Below are 21950 nucleotides of genomic sequence, written 5' to 3'. Positions count from 1 at the left end.
CATGATACTGAAGATTTTAAAAAGAACATAGTTTAAGGGTCCAAGTTTCATTTGCGGGGGCAGGGGGGAAACAGTATATTGAATTTATCGGTACTTTGAATGAAAGATAAATGTGCTTCTAAAAATGTATAATGTTCTAATGTCATGAAATATTACTTACAACTCTGTTTAACCTGCTGGTAGGAAAATAATACACTTAACGAAGTTTATTACTGTTACTATGTCTTGTCTGGCCCTCACCTTCTGATTTTGTTTCTAAACATGCGTTCTGCTTCCTTGCTTGCCTGCAGTGCTGAGACAGGGATTGGCATTCAGTCAGATCTATCGTTTTTCCTTGTCTGACGGCACTCTCGTGGCTGCACAAACGAAGAGCAAGCTCATCCGTTCTCAGACTACTAACGAACCTCAGCTTGTGATATCTTTACATATGCTGCACAGGTAAGCCTTGTTCTGAGATACCACTTGCCCTTCCCAAGTCAGGAGGAAAGGTTCCAAAAGCAGGAATCATCCCAGAGCTTGTCAGGTGTGGTAGACATTTCTGTTGACCAACCCCAGGCATGTAAAATATAAATTAAGTTAAAATTAAATTGTCATTAACTGTTGGCTAAAAGACAACTCCTGATACTGAAATTCAAAGTAGGGCTACACTTTGAATTTTAGCCTTAATATTAGTGAATTTTATTTCATTTTATTTTGTTTTATTTTATTTTATTTAGGCCGTGCCACGTGGCTTGTGGGATCTTAGTTCCCCAACCAGGGATCGAACCTGGGCCCTCGGCAGTGAGACCGCAGAGTCCTAACCACTGGACTGCCAGGGAATTCCCAATACTAGTGAATCTTAAAACCCAGCTGGAAGGACATAGACTAGCACTAACTTTGCTCTGACATGACTGACTGCCTGTTACATCAGAGAAGAAAATCGATCAGTTCCCAGTTCCTGATACATGCAGGGCAGGAATATAGAATGACTTCTGCTCCTGTGTGTTTAAATCTAAAACTTTCAAATATACATCTACTTAGAAGGAATACTTTAGATTGTTATTCTCAGGTTTAAATTAACTTTTTGACATTAGACTTTAAACTGAAGGGTAGTGAACATTTCCCTAAAAAATAAAAGTAAGGAAAATTGAATGTTGATTTTAAAGTGTCATAACCATATAGTTTTAGAGCACAAATTTAAGGAAATGATTGTATTTCAAGTTATGCAAATATTTACGTGTGTGCTACGTAAAACTTTATGAGGTGCTATCAGCAAGTATCTAAAGTTGCTCTGGAGTTCTCTCTTATTACATTTCTCAATTATTTATTTTCTTATTACGAATAAAAAAACCAAGCAGCCCTGTTTGCCAACTGTTAATAAATCCGACCTCAAACTGAAACAATTTGAAAGTGATTACAGATGTGCCACATTTCACCCCCCTAACTGAAAGCTGGTGTTTGACAATTTGTGAAACCTGTTTTGTTTGGATTTGTGAACACGCTTGGTAACTCACAAGTGACTGCCAAGCTGTAAATTAAAGCTCATAGGGTTTGGAAAATCATCCAGCTCAGCAAACCTGCTTTGAGACCAGGAGCAGAGTAGGGTTGCCTGCGAGCTGGGGAATAAGATCACAGACTCGGGACGATCTGCAGTTCCTTCCATGTGGCTGAGAGGCTGTTGCTTTGCCTTCCAGGGGGACCCAGGCGGGGGATCTGTTAGACAGGTAATCTAATTCTAAACAGTTTTGGTGACTTCATTGGCTCTAAAACTTGCAGAGTTTCGAAGAGGTAGGGGCAAGTTTTTTTCCCTCTTAAGTTCACTCTTCATCTTGAGCCAAGTAGCACACATCAAGCTCCAGGCTCACAGATGGGTCTGTTGTTAGGAATTGTAATCGGGCAGATAATTGAAGGCGGCTATACTTGTTTGGGTCGTTTCTTTCAGACGGTACAAGCTCTCAGTTTATTCGTGATAACGTACCGTTTAATGAGAAAGGTATGTTATGTAATTGGAAGCCCGCTAATGTCTTGTCTAGCAGCTATACTTTCAGTATGGTAGTAGTCAAATTTAAACACAACTTCCTCTGTAGAACCACAGACGTCTTAATGAGTGGACTGAAAAACATCCCTCTTGGTCCAAAGCGCTGCATGTTCAGTCTTGCCCATAATTGCAGATTGTTTCATCAGAGTATTATCCTTTCCTTCCGTGTCGTTCGTTCTTTTAAAGAAATGAGGCGATCTCATTTTCGAAAATTAATAACAACTTGCTCGGTATCTTCCCTTTTATCGTATATTTCTTTCCTCATCCTACAGAGAGCAGAATGTGTGTGTAATGAATCCGGATCTGACTGGACAAGCGATGGGGAAGCCATTGAATCCAATTAGCTCGAGCAGCCCTGCCCATCAGGCCATGTGCAGTGGGAACCCAGGTCAGGACATGACCCTAAGTAGCAATATAAATTTCCCCATGAACGGCCCAAAGGAACAAATGGGCATGCCCATGGGCAGGTTTGGTGGTTCTGGGGGAATGAACCACGTGTCGAGCATGCAGGCAACCACTCCTCAGGGTAGTAACTATGCACTCAAAATGAACAGCCCCTCACAAAGCAGCCCGGGCCTGAATCCAGGACAGCCCAGCTCCATGCTGTCACCGAGGCATCGCATGAGCCCTGGGGTGGCCGGAAGCCCTCGAATCCCCCCCAGTCAGTTCTCCCCCGCAGGAAGCTTGCATTCCCCCGTGGGAGTTTGCAGCAGCACAGGAAATAGCCATAGCTACACCAACAGTTCCCTCAACGCGCTGCAGGCCCTCAGCGAGGGGCACGGGGTCTCACTGGGGTCGTCGCTGGCTTCACCGGACCTCAAAATGGGCAACTTGCAAAACTCCCCGGTGAATATGAATCCTCCCCCGCTCAGCAAGATGGGAAGCTTAGACTCCAAAGACTGTTTCGGACTTTACGGGGAGCCCTCGGAAGGTCCAGCCGGGCCAGCAGAGAGCAGCTGCCACCCGGGGGAGCAGAAAGATGCCAGCGAGGCCGGCCTGCCCCAGGCCGGGAGCGGCGGCGAGAGGCCTGACGGGCAGGGCAGACTGCATGACGGCAAGGGGCAGACCAAACTCCTGCAGCTGCTAACCACCAAATCCGACCAGATGGAGCCTTCGCCCTTGCCTGGCGCTCTGTCGGACAGCAACAAGGACTCCACAGGCAGCTTGCCTGGCTCTGGGTCGACGCACGGAACCTCGCTCAAGGAGAAGCATAAGATTTTGCACAGACTCCTGCAGGACAGCAGTTCCCCCGTGGACTTGGCGAAGCTGACAGCGGAAGCCACGGGCAAAGAGCTGAACCAGGAGGCCAGCGGCACAGCTCCTGGGTCCGAGGTGACTATTAAGCAGGAGCCAGTGAGCCCCAAGAAGAAAGAGAATGCACTGCTTCGCTACCTGCTCGATAAGGATGATACTAAAGATATCGGTTTACCAGAAATCACCCCCAAACTGGAGCGACTGGACAGTAAGACAGACCCTGCCAGTAACACGAAATTAATCACTATGAAAACTGAGAAGGAAGAGATGAGCTTTGAGCCCAGTGACCAGGTAAGTTTTGTCACGTGTCCCCCCAAGTGTAGCGATCCATAGCCATCGGGGGGGTTCCTCCACAGGGGCCTTCTGAGGCCTCAGGTGACTGGATAAAAATAAGTCTTCTCCTTTGTCCTTACCTTGAAACAGAGTTAATTCTCACCAAGGCCGCGTGTCCCAAACACTCTGTCTAGCAACGAGCGACGTCGCTATAGAGCTGACTTTGATCTTGTAAAGGGTCGAGTGGTGATATTTCAGGCTTTGCAGGCCACACAGTGTCTGCCACAGCTATTTAGTTCCACCCCTGGCTTGCAAACACAGCCCTAGACACTACACAGGAACAAACGAGAGTGCTGGGTTTCAGTCAAACTGATATTTGAATTTTATACAATTTTCGCGTGTCACAAGATACTCTTCTTTTGATTTTTTTTTTCAATTATTAGAAAATGTAAGTCCATTCTTAGTGCATGGGCCATACAAAAACAGGTGGTGGGCAGGATTTAGCCCGCAGGCCAGCTGGGGTTTACTGACCCCTGTTATTAGAAGATACCTAAATTGGAGATAATCACTTCCTCAAAGTGGGCTTTGTCAGAACAGACTTAATTAAATTATTTTTTACTTACCTTTCCCTTTTTTTGTTTTGTTTTGTTTTTTTTTTTGCGGTACGTGGGCCTCTCACCGTTGTGGCCTCTCCCGTTGCGGAGCACAGGCTCCAGACGCGCAGGCTCAGCGGCCATGGCTCGGGCCTAGCCGCTCCGCGGCATGTGGGATCTTCCCAGACCGGGGCACGAACCTGTGTCCCCTGCGTCGGCAGGCGGCCTCTCAACCACTGCGCCACCAGCGAAGCCCACCTTTCCCTTTTTAAGAGCAGAGTCTGACTGGTTTTCAGACTCAGTGAAGATCATTCTACCTCTCTTTATTCTCAATCACGACTTCTGCTTAACGCTAAGGAATTTCTTCGACCATCGGCATAAAAAGTATTTAAGGGGAAATGGAGAGTAGAGAGGAGGTAAAGCTGGCCTTGATGTTGGTAGAGCGGAACCATCAAATATAAGTGCAAAACTGAAATAACAGGTTGCGTTATCTGTTGTTCTTACGTGAAAAATTAATTTCCTGGGATAATCAAGGGTAGCTAAAGTGATATTCAGAGTCATTCTTGATGACACTCTGAGGTAGTGACATCACAGAGGGAAAATGAAGACTGTTTAAATTTTTCCTATTTAAAAAAAAAAAAATGATTTACTGCTGACAATAATGACTTGGCATAAGGGGTTTTCTGGGGAATCAACGACCGGTGGGGTAAAGGTCCAAGACTTCATCAACCCTGCCATCCCTGAGCGCCGCCTTAAGTCGTGATGGGTTAAGAAGTGAAGAAGCCGCACAGGCCTCTCTACTTAAAATGGTTCACTGATAGGGCCTTGAGACTTGTTTTACAAGTGGACATTTTAGGTGTCGCTGTCTTCAGGGACTAGGTGTGCATGGGGAGACGAGAATGGAGCACCCCTGGCCGTCACCTGTCACCTTGGACCTCCCGTGTGGAGGCTGACCCAGCAGCAGCTCTGGGGTGGAGAGCACAGATGGGGGGCGGGGCCGAGGCCAGGCGTGCTCGGACAGCCGGCCTCCTTCCAGGTCCTGAGAACGCAGCTTCCTGTCTGTCTTTCACTTTGATGTCTGGACAGCTGCTACCATTCCCTGTGCCCTTCATGAGGGAAACAGCGTAATTGTGTAAACACCTTTGGTGAGGATGAATCCTTAAACTTAGGTGTTAGTGCTGAGTTCTCTACACCAGCTACTCTGTGATGCTGTAAGATCATTGCATGGGGGACCCGGGGGCTCAGCGGAAAGTTACTAACAATATCTTGGATAAAGTGTAGCGTAAAAGCATATTGACAGCTGTAGATGTTTTAATCTTTTGAGGTTTACTAGATTAGAATACGCAGCGCTAGTGGCAGTTCAGAGTGGCAGGCAGAGATACTGTCACTCAGGTCTCTTGACACATGCTAGAGGGCAAGATGGTGACTCATGAGGTCCCCCTTGGGTTAGTGGCTAAGTGGCTGGTCCCCCGCTCCATAAACAGAATTTATTTCTATCCCAGGCCTGAGGCCCTAGGGACTTAGAGGGTCAGGGAAGGGGGGCGCTGCTTGGCATTTCTGTATTTACCTGTACGATTACACTAACTTCATACAGGAAACTGACAAGAAGTTCTGTTTGTTTTTTTAAAGTCCTTGAGTCACTTGCAGGTTTCTAATTGGTATTTAAAAGAACGTTTTTTCTGATCAACATTATCTTACTTTGGGAACTTAAAGCACAGAGTGTGGTCAGCACAAACCTGTCATTTTGGGTGGACACACACACACACACTCACACTCACCCATACACACAGTATTTTTTTCTTAATGAAACCCAGTTCCTGGTTTTACCTTCCATCTATTCCCATTTTAAAACTCCACCAAAAAAATACTGCTTCAGAGCAATTTTAACATCAAAAACATTGCAGCTTGAAAAGAAAGGTTACCACAGGAAGTATGCATTACCTAAATTTAGATCAAAGTTAGAATGACTTACTTTAAGAAAAAAAAAAAACAGGGATTCTTTCACTTCCCGCCCTCCTTCACTTTTCCCAAATACAGGTTGATTGTATCTCCTATTGACTTCTGTACAAATTTATCAAAGGTTTTTCTTTCACTTCAGGGGAACACAACACATTTTTATTCAGTAAGTTAAACTGTTAGCGAGCCTGAATTGCACAGTTGACTGTCTTGTTATTTTGACTCAGAAAAGAGCCATTATCCCAGCGTGTGTTTAACCTATCACTAACTTATTAAGGGCAGGAAGTACTTCGATGGTGCCATTATACCTAAAATAGCATTCTTCACTAGGTAGAGTATTTAAACAACATTTGTTTCTACAGTGTTTCATAACCAACAGGAAACAATGACAGAAAAATTTCCGATATGTTCACTGACTTTTAAGTTATATACTTATTTACACAGTGGAGCATGTGTAAATGATACTAACTAAATGGTACTCTTATGGTCTTTCTTAATGCTACTGGGCCACTTACGATGAGGGTTTAGAAATAGTCTGTAAAGAATTTCTTCTTGTTATTTGGCTCCATTAGAAAAGCAAACCATATTTTAAACTGGTAGTGTCCTGAAAATTTCCCTCCAAATGTGGTAGAATTGTGTTGCCATTTTTTAAAGCAATTTTATGTTAGGCAAATGTGGTAAAATAACAGTTTTTAAAAAATTTTTTGAAACACTGTTTTGTAATTTATTAGAATACATGTATTAAAATACATATGTTCTTTATATTTCCTTCAGAAAACAAATTGATTTGATGCATGAAAATTCATAAAACCAGAAAAAATTGCAGAAATCAAGTCCAATTTTCATTTTGTAGAACTTTTACAAAAATCTTTCTGACTCATTTTCTGCCTGAAATAGTTTAAACCAACTCTTCAAATTGATGTGGCTAATTTGAGCATTCGAAGAGATGCCTAAGCAAAACTTCGAAGTATCTTGGCAAAGCGTTTTCAAGGAAGGCATTAATCTTTTTGTTTTGTGAAGAAATCATGCCTAAGAAAGGAACTAGATAGGAACTAGAAGAACTTTTGATGAGAATTAAAGCTTACTTAGGGGGCAGAAATGTTTGATCAGAAACTTCATGTGATCAACTGCACCCCTTCCAGGACTTACATGACCACAGAAGAAAATGCCCGTAGTTGTCAAATTTTATTCCTAGGCAACCAAAGGTGTAGAGATATTCTCCTTGAAAAAGAACATTTCAAGTAAAGTTGAGACAGTTAGATTAATTTAAATGCATACTCCAGATATTGACAAGAAATAAACACAAGCAAAGCAATATTATCTCTAGTGGGGAAATTTTCATAATGAGTTTTTCTGATGGTAAGCAGAATGAATTCATATACTATAGTGTCCATAGTTAAGAACACCATAGTTAGGCCCTTTTTTTTTTTTTTTTTTGCGGTATGCGGGCCTCTCACTGCTGTGGCCTCTCCCGTTGCGGAGCACAGGCTCTGGACGCGCAGGCTCAGCGGCCATGGCTCACAGGCCCAGCCGCTCCGCGGCATGTGGGATCCTCCCGGACCAGGGCACGAACCCGTGTCCCCTGCATCGGCAGGTGGACTCTCAACCACTGCACCACCAGGGAAGCCCTTTTTTTTTTTCTCTCCAAAGAACCAGTTCCTTCTGAATATAACGCCAAGAAGTCCCTGTATGACTTTAAGACAAATAAGTGTTTAGTTACTTGTCAAAGCTAGACTGAAACACAGTTGAATTTGATCAGCTCTTAGAAATGGCAAAGATTAAAGTTTGAAAATCAGTTTTAATATATGCTTTTTAAAAATAAAAATCAAGGAAAATCATGGATTTTAAATTATCTAATTTTTTGAAATAAAGAACTAATAAACAGGTTTAAACCGTCCAAATATATTAATGTTTTATATAGCTATGTATATAGAGAGAGATTAACTAGACTTATTTTAAACTCATCATATTCGACACGAGTAGATCACAAAGGAAGAATCATGAATCCTATCATTAGAACTCTTTGAAACTATGATAGTTATTTTTCTATTCAAGATGGTTTAAAATATCATTTTATTTGTGTGAAAAGAATAAAGGTAAAAAGGAAAGGTGGGAGTCTGGACCCAGACTATTAATCTGTATTGTAAAAGCTTTCTCTAACACACGTCTGGGATTGGGAGCAAATACAAGAGCATCCATTGAGGAAAGTAATATACTTTATTTTTATTATCGTTTATATGAGCCTATTTATTTGGGCCGTTTCTCATTCAAGGCATCTGCAAAGCTTTCTCAAGAAGTAGCTTATTACTTATTACGGCCCACCCTGTCACCCCTCCACAAACAATGAATTTTAAAATACTCAAGGCAGCATTACTGTAGTAGGGAAACCTGGTTTCCTAGGACAGCAATAAACTTCACAGTTTATTGGAACCTCTTAATACCTCTGTAGCTATTTTCATGATACAACTATAAGGATATTTATCCATCTTTTTTTAAATAAATTTATTTATTTTTGGCTGCACTGGGTCTTTGTTGCTGCGCACGGGCTTTCTCTAGTTGCAGCGAGCGGGGGCTACTCTTCGTTGCAGTGCATGGGCTTCTCATTGTGGTGGCTTCTCTTGTTGCGGAGCACAGTCTCTAGGCGCGCGGGCTTCAGTAGTTGTGGCTCTCGGGCTCAGTAGTTGTGGCTCGTGGGCTTTAGAGCGCAAGCTCAGGAGTTGTGGCGCACGGGCTTAGTTGCTCCGCGGCATGTGGGATCTTCCTGGACCAGGGCTTGAACCCGTGTCCCCTGCATTGACAGGCGGATTCTTAACCACTGTGCCACCAGAGAAGTCCCTATCCATCTTTATGAAACTTTTTTCTGAGAAATTGTAGAAATGATAGGAATTTCTATGAGAAATTGAGTTAATTCTGGGAAATGTTTTAAATTACCGGTTAAAATAGTTGAAGGAACTCATCGGGTTGACTGAGTGTCCATTGCTATGTTCCAGGCACTGTCCTCAGAGGGCAGTAAGTGCTTATTACACTGATGTTTGTATCTTACATATTCAGCAAAACATGGTAACGATAGCTTTCCAGCGGAGTCACTTTACACATGTTTAACTTACCCAAAATTGTCCATACACATTCAGAAGAAGAAAGAAGAAAAGGAGAGATAGCTATTAAATGGTTAAGTCACGTGAGCAGTTTTGCCCACCGTTCAAGAGACTTAACTGGGTTTTGGTTCCCTTGAAGCTCCAGCAGTGTGGAAATGTAGCTACAGGCTTTTTAAGTGCGGAATGGCCTCCACGTAAACTTCGTCATTTCGGACTCAGCCAAAGAAGCAGTGATGTGCGTTCACTCTGGAGGGAAAACTGGCTGTGTTGCCCTTGGTGGAGGGGACATACAATAAGGTTCCTTCCCGAGCCGTTCTAAGGATCATCTTGTCTGTGTCTGTCTATACTTTAGAATGCTAACTTTGGAACCTAACCCTTACCTAAGATGTAGCTCTCCCAAGTTTGATCCCTCCCTCTTTTGTTAGAAATGGGTGGATAAACTAAAAAACTCGAAAATGGTCTTGTAATTGCTCAAACAGTGCATTAGGAATTCCCTGGAAAATGGATCTGCAAGTTCTCGCTGAGCTAGTTGACTCTGAACAAAGAATCCAGTAAAATATCACTTCATTGTATCCTTCCTAACTTGAGAAATTATGTCCAGTAAAAAGACTTCCTATATAGATTTACATTTGCCATAAATTGCAAAAACCTTAGTAAATGCAGCTTCTAGTGTATAGAATAAAACTGTAAGCCATTCTGCTTTAAGTATACCTCATGTCAGATGTAAATGCTTTCATTTGAATTGCCAGTGTAGACAAAAGCGTTAGTCACATGGTCAAGGATTCAAAGTCCATCGAGTGACTTTGGGGAAGTTGCCTAACTTGTGTTTTTCCACCTACACATCAGGAGAATCATTCTTACCACGCTCTTCACTAGAAAGTAATCCTGGGAGTTAACTTAGCCATTTTCTTATGTGGTTGGCGCTGTCTGATTTTAAATACTTGGCACACAGATAGGTTCTACTTAAATGAATATAAATTCAGCTGAGCTCTCTGGAAGAAAAGCACTAGGTGTGAAATAGTGGTGATATGTACCTTATTATTTTAATGTTGGTAGTTGAAAGGAAATTATTTTAATAAAGGGAAAAGCTGTAAGAAAATTTTTTTTTTTTTTTTTTTTTTTTTGCGGTATGCGGGCCTCTCACTGTTGTGGCCTCTCCCGTTGTGGAGCACAGGCTCCGGACGCGCAGGCCCAGCGGCCATGGCTCACGGGCCCAGCCGCTCCGCGGCACATGGGATCCTCCCAGACCGGGGCACGAACCCGTATCCCCTGCATCGGCAGGCGGACTCTCAACCACTGCGCCACCAGGGAGGCCCTGTAAGAAATATTTTTATGGCTTCTGTAAAGTCAAATTAATATCTGCTGTGTTTTCATCCTGCTTCCCTGCATTTGTCACCAAAGCTGGTGAGTGACTGAGAAAGCCAGTGTCATTCGAAACTGAAAGTGTAAGCAGGAAAAAAAAACACCACTCAAATGGAAAAGGCAGGGCTGAGCTGTTCATGGTTACTTCAAGCTCCTCGTGCGTTTCACTCCTTGCTCTTAAAAAAAAAAGAAAGAAAGAAAAACAGAGTTCTAAAAGGAAATAACCATTTGCTAAATACTGATTTCATGTAAATTTGGATCATATTTTCCACCAATTTTTTGTTGTTGTTACTTCGTCAGGAGAGGTAACCACAAAACCTAGGCCTGGACTGTAAGTCATAGTACACCCATGGTTAATTAGAAATACACATAATCATAATTAATTGAATTATTAGCATAAAACAAAGGGGAATTTATAAATCACCAGTGAATCACAGTGCTAGAAGAGAGCTTTCTTTCTAATTCAGTCATCTCTCTTTTCACAGATGAGGAAACTGAGGAGCAAGAGATTAAATTGTTTGTCCTTTGTTGATTTAATTTTTTTTAAAGATGATCAATTAACTGTTAGGCCTGAGGTTCGCGTGTGTCTGCATCTCTTGTTTGGCTCCGGTGCCTTACACCGGTTAGGTCTGTAATTGCAAACCGGGCCTGTGGCGCCCACTCTTCGCGTGGGACTGGATAAACTCTTCTGTTTGTTAACCGCAGCCTGGCAGTGAGCTGGACAACTTGGAGGAGATTTTGGATGATTTGCAGAATAGTCAATTACCACAGCTTTTCCCAGACACGAGGCCAGGCGCCCCTGCTGGATCAGTTGACAAGCAAGCCATCATCAATGACCTCATGCAACTCACAGCCGAGAGCAGCCCTGTTACACCTGTTGGAGCCCAGAAAACAGCATTGCGAATTTCACAGAGCAGTGAGTATGAGATATTGATGGTTATGCCAAGAAATTCCCATGTTATCACCATCAGAAACAGGGGTTATTAAAATCTGACGCAAACAGCTTAGTCACTTCGAGGTTTTTATGGTCAGATAGCACCACCTACCGTCCCAGCCCTTCAAAACAGTATTCAGGGTGGATTCTAGTAAACATGGCCTTTCTGCAGGCGCTTGTGGTTAATATAATCAACACGGGGTGAGACCGACCTGCATTGATAAAGTTCTTCGGATGATTGTCATAGTTCCCTTCATTTCAGTTACTGCCTTCAGAAATGGAGTTTACAATAGATTTTCTGTGTCTTAATATATGGCTGAATACTTAAAAGACAGAAACTTAGAAAGTTATGCTGACTTTTCAGGAATAATATACTACTAAAATTTTTTTATCAAAATACTCATACATGAGAGGGCTACACACATTAAAAATATCTTGTCCTGTCTCTTAGGAATCCTCATATAAATATCCATTTTACATGGAAATTTATCATATAAATGTTTTCTAAGTGCATCTTAAGTTTAATTAGTAGGATATACAGCTGGAAGACCTTAGACTGTTTTATAAGTGACATTTTTTATCACTTACTTTTATTTTTTAAATTTTATTTATTTATTTATTTATTTGGCCACACTGTGCAGCTTGCAGGATCTCAGTTCCCTGGTTTTTTTTGTTTTTTTTGGGTTTTTTTTGGCCGCACTGTGCAGCATGCGGGATCTTAGTTCCCCGGCCAGGGATCGAACCTGTGCCCCCTGCAGTGGAAGTTCAGAGTCTTAACCACTGGACCACCAGGGAATTCCCTATTTTATATTTTTGTAAGTTTAAGATGAGGTCTTTCTCCACTTAGTTTACAAACTTGATAGTTAGCTAAAGTTGTCCAATAGTTTTGCGCAGAAGAAAATATCTTTCCTGCGCTAGGGACATGATCTGTAGAAAGACAGAGAACCTCTTCAGTGTTAAATTGGTGAACAGAATGATTTTTCCCTCTTCAAATACAGTTTGACCCAAAGCTTAGCATCTGTTCTCAAATCAGAAATGGCAACCATCAACCAAATCACAAAATATCCTTGATTAATAGATCTTTTCTCAGAGTGATTCGTGATCATTCTGAAAAGGGTAAAACGACACAGAGTTTTTGCTTGTTATCTGTCAAACGTGCCTGCTTCTTAGGGAATGGAGGGTTGCTTATGGCCTATGAGAGATCACAAAGTCAGAGAGTTGAGAAGTGAGTAAGAGACACAGTAGCGGGTTTATGCTCATGACCCAGCGGAGTTAATGGAGGACTGCCTGAAAACTCATGGTTTCTCCTCTGTCTGTACCTCCTTTTGGTATCCAGACTACTGAATGCTGACCAGATAACTAAACCTGAGGAAGGCAGCTTAAGCACGTACATCATTTTCATTTAAACCCTAATTCTTCCAAATATTTTATTTCTGCTATTGATTGTTAAGAACGTTAACGTGTTTTAAATGTTCTATTTCATACTGTGTTTATATAATTCAGAGAAAATAAAGTCCTTGATATTATTTAATATATTAGCTCTATGAATTGTAATTTATAATATCTTTGTTCTTGAAGAAACATTGTTATCAAATCAGTGGTTGTCTGTGTGATAGTATAGTGCACTGGTGTAGTACTTACTGCACAATAAACTTGTGAACTAACCATAAGAATCCTTTCAAATATAAAGGTATCTGGAATTTAAAGAAGCTGTATTTAGAAGACTTAACAGGGCCCTAAAGCTTCAATACTAACTTCAGGTACCAGAGTTCACACATTTAAAGATTTTAACTTCCAATGAGAGTAGACATTTTTAACCTAATTCTAGTCCTAGGAAAGTCCAATTAAAAAATGCTAGCCTCATGTCCAAACCACATGTATCTGGGTTTGGTGCTATATGCAGGAGATGTTTATGGCTTCACAGCTGTGACAAAGCGATATTGCTAAATTCAAATAATATATGAAAAAAAAATATCAGTAGTTTCCTTAACAAATACAGTTGAATATTAGAAGTTAATATTGGGGAGAAAAATATATGGTAAATAATAGACATGTTCTTTTTTTTCCTTTTACTTCTTTTTTGTTTTGCAAGGTTGTCAGGAATTTAAATTAGAGACTTGTTGATTAGATTGCAAGTCTGTGTTTTCGCGCCACATGTTTTTTTGTCTGTGAAGTTGTCTTTTATGTAGGCAGCTGGTCCCTGACGTGCGTATCTTTGTTATTTTACAAACGACCTTTTCCCTGAACACTACTTCTGTTGCTATTTTCCATTATCCTATATTAACGTTAAATTTTCATTTGTTTTCTCCTTAGCTTTTAATAACCCACGACCAGGGCAACTGGGCAGGTTATTGCCAAACCAGAATTTACCACTTGACATCACATTGCAAAGCCCAACTGGTGCTGGACCTTTCCCACCAATCAGAAACAGTAGTCCCTACTCAGTGATACCTCAGCCAGGAATGATGGGTAATCAAGGGATGATAGGAAACCAAGGAAATTTAGGGAACAGTAGCACAGGTAAGGGCTCAAATGTGCTGTTAACTTTATTGGTGGGTTATTTAACTTAATGATGTATTCATCCACATCAAACTAGTAGAATTTTTCAAGTGAAATTTTTTATGCTAGAAACTAACATTTGAATGTAACTAAATTCTGCAAATTTTCACTGCGACCGTGGTATATGAAACATCGGAAAGCATTTGAGTAAGCTGACCCTTTTATTCTGTGATCATTGTTTTTACAAGGGTTCTAATCATTAATCCTATGCCATAGGCTTATTTCACTTCTGCTCCAGTTACTATTCCAGACATTGTAGTGATATGTGTAAAATAATTTGGTGGTTGCTAGCTTGTCGTGATAATCTGCTGATAACCCCAGAACTTCCTGTTAGTTGATGACTTGTGTTGGGCGAATTTCAGAATGAAGGTTTAAAATTCAACCAACCTTTTACACTCGTAACGATAGCAATTCTCATTCCAAAACAAAATTAATTAAAAATAACGAACTTAAAAAATAATAATAATGAAATTTACATAGTAGCATGCCTGGCCTAAGAGTAGCTGATCCAGGGGCTCCGTTTTTAAAGACCTGTGAAGTTGCCTGTGATCTGGTTTGGCCCTTGACCTGCTGTAACTTAAGGTGTCTGCCAAGTTGCCCGTGAATATTCCTAAGTGGTAGTCACAGTCATAGCAGCAACCGTACTCCCAAACCTCCACCCAGTTCAGGCTAGGAATCACTGCTGCAGCATTGATTGCTATTACCACCACGTCCTGTACCCTGTGGTATCTGTACCCTGTGGTATCCTGTACCCAATGGTATCTGTACCCTGTGTTATCCTGTACCCTTAGGATGCTAAGTTTTCTAATGGAGAACTGCTCACAGTTTACCGCTGGAGACAAAGGCATTGAAAGAAACAGATATTATAAAAAGAACTTATATTCATGGGTTTTAATTCTTATCTGTAATCCCTGTATACACATTGCCATTTAGATAGTTAACAGAAAATAAGAGTTCAATCTAAGGGTTGAAAAGATGGATTTCTTTTTTAACTTTCTGTTGTTGGTAAGCAATTCATGGGAAATGTGAAGAATGTTGTATTAAAATAGTTTATTCATTCAGCAGGTATTTATTAGGTGCCTACTATACGTGCCAGGCACTGACTACATCACTAATTTATTTATTCGCAGAAACAATGCCATATTAGTTTTACATTATTTTTACAATAAAGTATTGATTTATATAAGTAAAATATTGACTTACGTAAAATTCTGTAAGAGAAAAGGAACCAATGATTTATGAAAGGTGGCTTCTTATTATTGGAATACAAGAAGATCTGGGTTCTTGGAGGAATCTTTAGGAATTTGGGGATATACCTATATTCAAATCTGGGCAGCCTGGAGATGACTGGCATCCAGGCTGTGAAGATCCTACAATGCCTGTGCTTTGTTTCAAAAAGAAAAATGAAAAAAACCTGAAAGAGACTACCCTGGCTACAATTGCATTAATATTTCGAAGTATGGATTATTTTCCCTCCTGCTTTCTATGCTTTCTATAATCTTGTTATATTAATTAGATCATAGATTTTTTTGAAAAAGAAAATGCCTTTTCTCCCACATCTTTGTATAATTCAAACCTAGCCTTAAAACGGTTTTTAAAATATGTATTAACATAATATTGTTCTAACTTGTTCAGTCTAATTACCCTTTACTCTAAATCATCCTAATGTAGCACATTCTCATTTCACCAGTGAAAAACCATCCACAGTACATGTTCTCTCCATTTCTGAAATAATACCCTATTTTTAGTTGTTTATCATAATTAAAGTAAATGAAAGCAAGCCATGTCTCTGAAAGCAGAACTGTTACACATCCATTATTAAACGCTTCAGAATGAAGGGTCCTCACTTGGGGTTGTTCCCCTTTAGGATATCAAGTCTTAGCCCATGTCTGGCCATTGCCAGCATCTCGGGGGGCAGGCCAGAGAGAGCAAACACACGATCTGCCCAGCAATGTTGTGCTCTTCTCGCTGGTGTGTGTGGTCACATAGCTGTTACTGTCTCACGTATAGAAGGGTTTTTACAAATCTGTCCCAACGCAGCCTAGACCTACATCGCCAGGAATGTGGTGGTCCAGGTCCACCGAAGTGGGTGGCGCTCCCTTGCCTTGTCCAGAAAGAACTGGAGTGGAAAGATGCTGTCATTCCCCCAGCTTCTGAGGCTGCTTTGGTCAGCTTGGAAGCTTAACAAATTATAATGCTCAGAAAGGGATTTGGGGATTGAAAGTCTGGCTGGGGCTTCATGGGATATTCTCTGTGATTTGGGTTTTTAATTAGAATATTGATTATCAGTTTTTACCTTGCTCCTCTTAGCCTCGCCTCTCTTTTGGAAAGTAAAGCATTGACGTGTATATCAGCTAATGTGATTCACTTCCTGAGGAAGGAAGTTGGGGTTATCCACATGCCACAGCACCTGTTTCTAAGTACATATGGGAACAATTTTAACAGCTTTTCCGAACTGTAAACAGTGGCAGGTCCGTGTTGTGAAAAACTTCGTAGGAATCACCACCTCGCATTTCTTAGCCAGGGGCCCACGTCTGTCCCGGTGAGGGCCTGAGCTGTTGGGCTGACCGTGTACTGAGAATGAACGTCTCGTACCGCAGTAAGATCGTCTGGTGTTCATATGTGCTGACTGTGTTTCCATTCACTGCACCTCCGTTTTCTCTGGCTTGCCTGCAGGCATGATTGGTAGTAATGCTGCCCGGCCCACCCTGCCATCTGGGGAATGGGCACCTCAGAGTTCTGCTGTGAGAGTCACCTGTGCTGCTACCACCAGTGCCATGAACCGGCCGATCCAAGGGGGTATGATTCGGAACCCAACAGCCAGCATCCCCATGAGACCCAACAGCCAGCCTGGCCAAAGACAGATGCTTCAGCCTCAGGTCATGAATATAGGTAAGGCAGTTCCTGTGCTCTCTGCTTTTCATTTTTATACTTTCTTAGAAGAGGGGAACAGCTCCATAAGTTCTGTCAGGACATGCTGCTAATTTGCGGTTCAGGTAATCCCCCTGTGTCAAGCTGTCATAAGTGGGAATTTGCTGGAACTCTGTATAGGATCATAGAATTGCAGCCTTTCCGGTTACTTAAGAGAACCCACTACCTTTATGATGTTTTATTTTCGTTAAATTATCTAATTTCAACTTTTGCAGGGAGTGAATTGCACTGTAACACTGTAAATGTTACACAGATGATATCTTGAAGAAGTATTTCAGTGATGCACCAGTGGTTCCTAACTCTGCATGGTCATCAGGACCTTAAAATGCAGATCCCTGGGCCACTACCCTAGACTATTAAACCAGACTCTCCCAGTTCCTCACTGAAAGTGCAGGCTCTTAGAGGGCATCTCACAAAATGTAGGGATCCCTAGAATTCTATTTGGATACAGTTCACATGTTATTAAAATTAATGATCTGATACACTGTCTGATACCATTTATATGAAATGTCCAGAATAGGCAAATCTGTAGAGAAGGAAAGTAGATTAGTGGTTTCCTAGGGCTGGGGCTCTATGGGGGGAATGGGGAGTGACCCCTAATGGTCATGGTGTTTCTTTGGGGGGAATGACAACGTCCTAAAATTGATCATTGTGCTGGTTCTACAGCTCTGCAGATACACTAACACCCACGGAATCGTACACTTTACACGGGCTAATTGTATGGTATGTGAATTATATCTCAATAAAACCATTATTTTTTTTAAAAAGTAATGCAACTCATCCTCAAGATTTTCTTAATCATTGACATACTAACCTTCCTCTTACCTTGTACATTAGCATAATTCAGATAAGTTGATGTTCATGTACTTTTTCATATACTTGGATATGGTGCACGATGAGTAAGCGCTAAATCGTTAATGGAAAGATGCCAGGATTGTTTTGACACGATGATGCAGAATGCTCATCCTACCCCAGCATCAGTTTTCTTTTCTAGTTGTTTAACTGCTCAACACATTTTGGCTATTGTTTCTGAGATGACATTCACGTTGCCTTTCTACAGAGAATGTACTTCAAACTAATAATGTGTGATTCCCAAACATAAATTCACATAATTTGAGGCTTACATGAAAATGCTAAGAATGGCCAGATTTCCATGCAAAAATAAACTGGGAAATTTTTTAAATGCTAATTCATTCATTTAAAAATCATCATAGGGCTTCCCTGGTGGCGCAGTGGTTGAGAGTCCGTCTGCCGATGCAGGGGATGCGGGTTCGTGCCCCGGTCTGGGGGGAATCCCACGTGCCGCGGAGCGGCTGGGCCCGTGAGCCATGGCCGCTGAGCCTGTGCGTCCGGAGCCTGTGCTCCGCGATGGGAGAGACCACAGCAGTGAGAGGCCCGTGTACCACACACACACACACACACACACAAAGAAAAAAAATCATCATAATAAATCCCTTATATCCAGAAATTTCATTTATCCTCAGTCTTTCTTCTCTGAATGGCACCTGGCTTTTGAGCTTGAAATATGGCTCTGTGAGCTTCACTGTGTAGCTGAATTTCTCTGATTTTTAATAAGCTCGAAAAAGCCCTGAACTCAACAGAAAAGTACCTGTTGTAATGGAAAACAGGTCTACAGATAGTGATAATAAAATCATTAAAGAGCTCATATCATGCATTAGCTTTAATCCTCTACAGAGAACTTCTAAGAAAGAGCACGTCTAAGTTGTCTGGGCCACCTGTCTGCTCCTCCTTTACTCAGACCAGCACTTCTCAAAAGTATGTCCAGGACCTCGATGCCCTTTTAGGGCGTCTGCCAGGCTAAAACGATTTTCATAATAATACTAAGATATTACGTACCTTCTTCACTCTCATTCTGTCATGGATGCACAATAGAGTCGGCTAAAAAAATCTTGTTTATGTTGCAAACAAACAACGTCATAGAAAAAGAGATCAGATTTGTGGTTACCAGAGGGGAGGTGGGCGGAGGGGAAATTGGATGCAGGCGGTCCAAAGGCACAGACTCCCAGTTATAAGTTCTAGGGACATAACGTTACAACAAGGTCAATGTAACTAACACTGCTGTGTGTTATATATGAAAGCTGTTAAGAGAGCAGATCTTGAGAGTTCTCATCACAAGGGAAGAAAAGTTTGTATCTATTTGAAGTGATGGATGTTCACTAAACTTGCTGTGATAATTATTTCATGATGTATGTTAAGTCAGATCATCGTGCTGTACACCTTAAACTTCTGTAGTGCTGTATGTCAATTATATCTCAATACGACTGGAAGAAAAAAATCTTGTTTATGTTAACATAGTGGATTTATTATGATGACTTTTAAATGAATAATCATTTTTTCTTTTTCCAGTTTTAATTTAATTTAATATAGTAAATATCAATGAGATATAACCCACATACACAAAAGCTGTACTTTAAGAATATAAAGACTCCTAAGTCCAAGGGGCTTGGAACTGCTGATCTAGAGAGTCTCTAAAGTGGGTGACTAGCCTTGGTATTTCTTGCCTTTTTTTCTATTTCAGAACAAAAATTCTCTTATTATTTTCACCTAATTATTATTGCTTCTGTCTTTTTCTGTAAATTGTATATTTCTCTTTCTATTCTATAACCAAAACAGATAACTTCCCTCATTACAAGTTGTAAGATTTTGGAATTGTTTCCTTCTCCCATTTCAGGGCCATCTGAATTAGAGATGAACATGGGGGGACCTCAGTATAGCCAACAACAAGCGCCTCCAAATCAGACCGCCCCCTGGCCTGAAAGCATCCTGCCGATAGAACAGGCACCGTTTGCCAGCCAGAACAGGTGAGTCTTGAGCACTCAGGAGGTCCCGGAGAGTGGAGTTCATGAGTGCCGTGAGTTATCTCAGACCTAGGCCAGAAGTTAGTCTGGTCCTTTCGAACAGTTGGTGCCTGACCAGTTTTCATGTATTCAAACTATATCATTTACTGGACCGGGAGTACAGAGGTTCGGGGGGCCGGCGGGGGATCCAAAAATCAGTTTGACCTAGCACATGCCTTTAAAGAAGTTATAATTTAGTTGGAAAATAAAATATGTAGACTAATGAATAACTGTAATATGAGCTAGTATGTACTATATGCCCTAAGAGAAATAAACCATATTTCAAGGGATCCTCCAATTGGGGTGATTGGGGAAAAGCTTCAGAGTCTTGAGTAAAGGTATCATTTCAGGAGGCAGAGATGGCAGGAAGCCAGTCCATCTGGCAAAAGCAGAATAATCAGAGTCCTGGAGGTTACAGAAGCAACACAGTATGTTTAGGGTAACAGAGAATAGTCTAGTTTTATGTTACATATATTTTACCACATTAAAAAATAAATAAAAGTATCAGAAGATTTGGCCAGGGACTTCCCTGGTGGTCCAGTGGTTAAGACTCCCTGCTTCTGGAGGAAAACTAGCAAATGATGGAGCAAAACTGCACATTTCATCTGTTGCATTCAAAGTGCTATAATTCAAAAATGTGTCAGTGAAATAAATGCCTGAATGTTTAAATTTTCATAAAAAGTAGCCTTTAAAATATATTCAGATAAGAAAATGTTTTGACCTGTGTATACTTTCCAAAATCATTCAAAAAATTATTGGGCTCTTAAATTTGCTGTATTTAAAAACACTGTTGCATACATTCATTTTGTATCAAGTAAAGTCACAAATCCTCTTTTTCCAGCTTAAGAAAATATACTGTATTTACCTTAAATTTTCATGATTTAATAAACATTTAATCTTACTAATTTTTAATGCTTAATAGGAAAACTAAACCAAAGATTTTTTTTTTTTCAAAGTGTTCCCATAGCTTGCAGTTGAGATGATGACAGTCATTTTTGCACGGATTCTTCTTCAATTCACAGCTATTGACTTTTTTCCTCCTGTATTTTTCTTCCCTCTTATAAAAGAAATAAACTATACTGATATATTCAAAAAAAAAAAAAAAAAAAAAAAAGACTCCATGCTTCCAGTGCAAAGGGCTTGGGTTCGATCCCTGGCCAGGGAACTAAGATCCCGCATGCCACGGGGCGCAGCCAAAAAAAAAAAAAAAGAAGATTTGGCTTGAAAAGTAGATTAGTAATGGAATAGATTTATAGAGGGTCTTAAATACCAAACTCTTCTTCAGCCTTTTTTCTTTTTTTTTAAAATATTTATTTATTTACTTGGCTGTGCAGGGTCTTAGCTGAAGCATGCAGGATCTTCGTTGCCGCGTGCAAGATCTTCACTGAGGCACGCAGGATCTTTTTAGCTGCAGTATATGAACTCTTAGTTGCAGCATGTGGGATCTAGTTCCCTGACCAGGGATGGAACCCGGGCCCCCTGCATGGGGAGCGTGGAGTCTTAACCACTGGACCACCAGGGAAGTCCCTCAGCCTTTTTTCATTAAGCCGTTGAAGAAGTTTTTTGAAAAAGGAAGTGGTATATGATCAAGTTTGATTGAATTTTTTTGATTCTGATTATCAGTCTAATCATTTTTGTTTCTTTGTAGGTAATCTTTTCTAATTGCTTTTGAAATATTTTTAGAATTGCTATATAGTAGTCTTACTATAGTGTGTCTAGGTGTGGATTGATTTATTTATACTGCTTGGTATTTGGTGTATGTTGTGCTTATTTTATCGTGGATTCATCAGCTCTGGAATTGTAGCCATTATCTCTTTATGTACCGCCCCTCCACCATTTTCTCTATTCTTTCTTTCCGGGATTCTGGCAAGACATACGTTAACTGTCTCTTTCTACATCAGATTTTTTAAAACTTCTACCCTCCTTACTTCTTAACCCATGTATTTTCCATCTCCCTGTCTCTCTGTACTACATCTGGGATAATTTATCCATATCTATATTTCATTTCATTAATTATCTCTTTGGCTATGTTTAAACCAATTACATTTTTCATTTCTAAAAGTTCTGTTTGCCTGGTTATTTTTCATAGTCTCTTACTGTTTGCTTATTTTTGTGATT

The 21950-nt window shown here is 40.8% G+C and overlaps 1 protein-coding gene across 1 annotated transcript in view; it reads left to right on the top strand.

The window, feature by feature from the left end:
• NCOA2 (nuclear receptor coactivator 2) overlaps window positions 1–21950 on the top strand; it is a gene marked incomplete at its 3' end in the record, with an annotated part of 153156 nt that overhangs the window by 103450 nt on the left and 27756 nt on the right. The window contains exons 9-14 of the mRNA XM_079722133.1: window positions 291–438; window positions 2290–3562; window positions 11256–11466; window positions 13798–14004; window positions 16720–16935; window positions 19667–19796. Coding sequence (XP_079578259.1) covers window positions 291–438; window positions 2290–3562; window positions 11256–11466; window positions 13798–14004; window positions 16720–16935; window positions 19667–19796 — 2185 coding nt within the window. The remainder of the gene's footprint in view (window positions 1–290; window positions 439–2289; window positions 3563–11255; window positions 11467–13797; window positions 14005–16719; window positions 16936–19666; window positions 19797–21950) is intronic.

This window comes from Hyperoodon ampullatus (genome assembly GCF_949752795.1).
Source record: "Hyperoodon ampullatus genome assembly, chromosome: 17".
Lineage (NCBI taxonomy): Eukaryota > Metazoa > Chordata > Mammalia > Artiodactyla > Ziphiidae > Hyperoodon > Hyperoodon ampullatus.
This window is presented reverse-complemented; position numbering and strand designations above follow the sequence as displayed.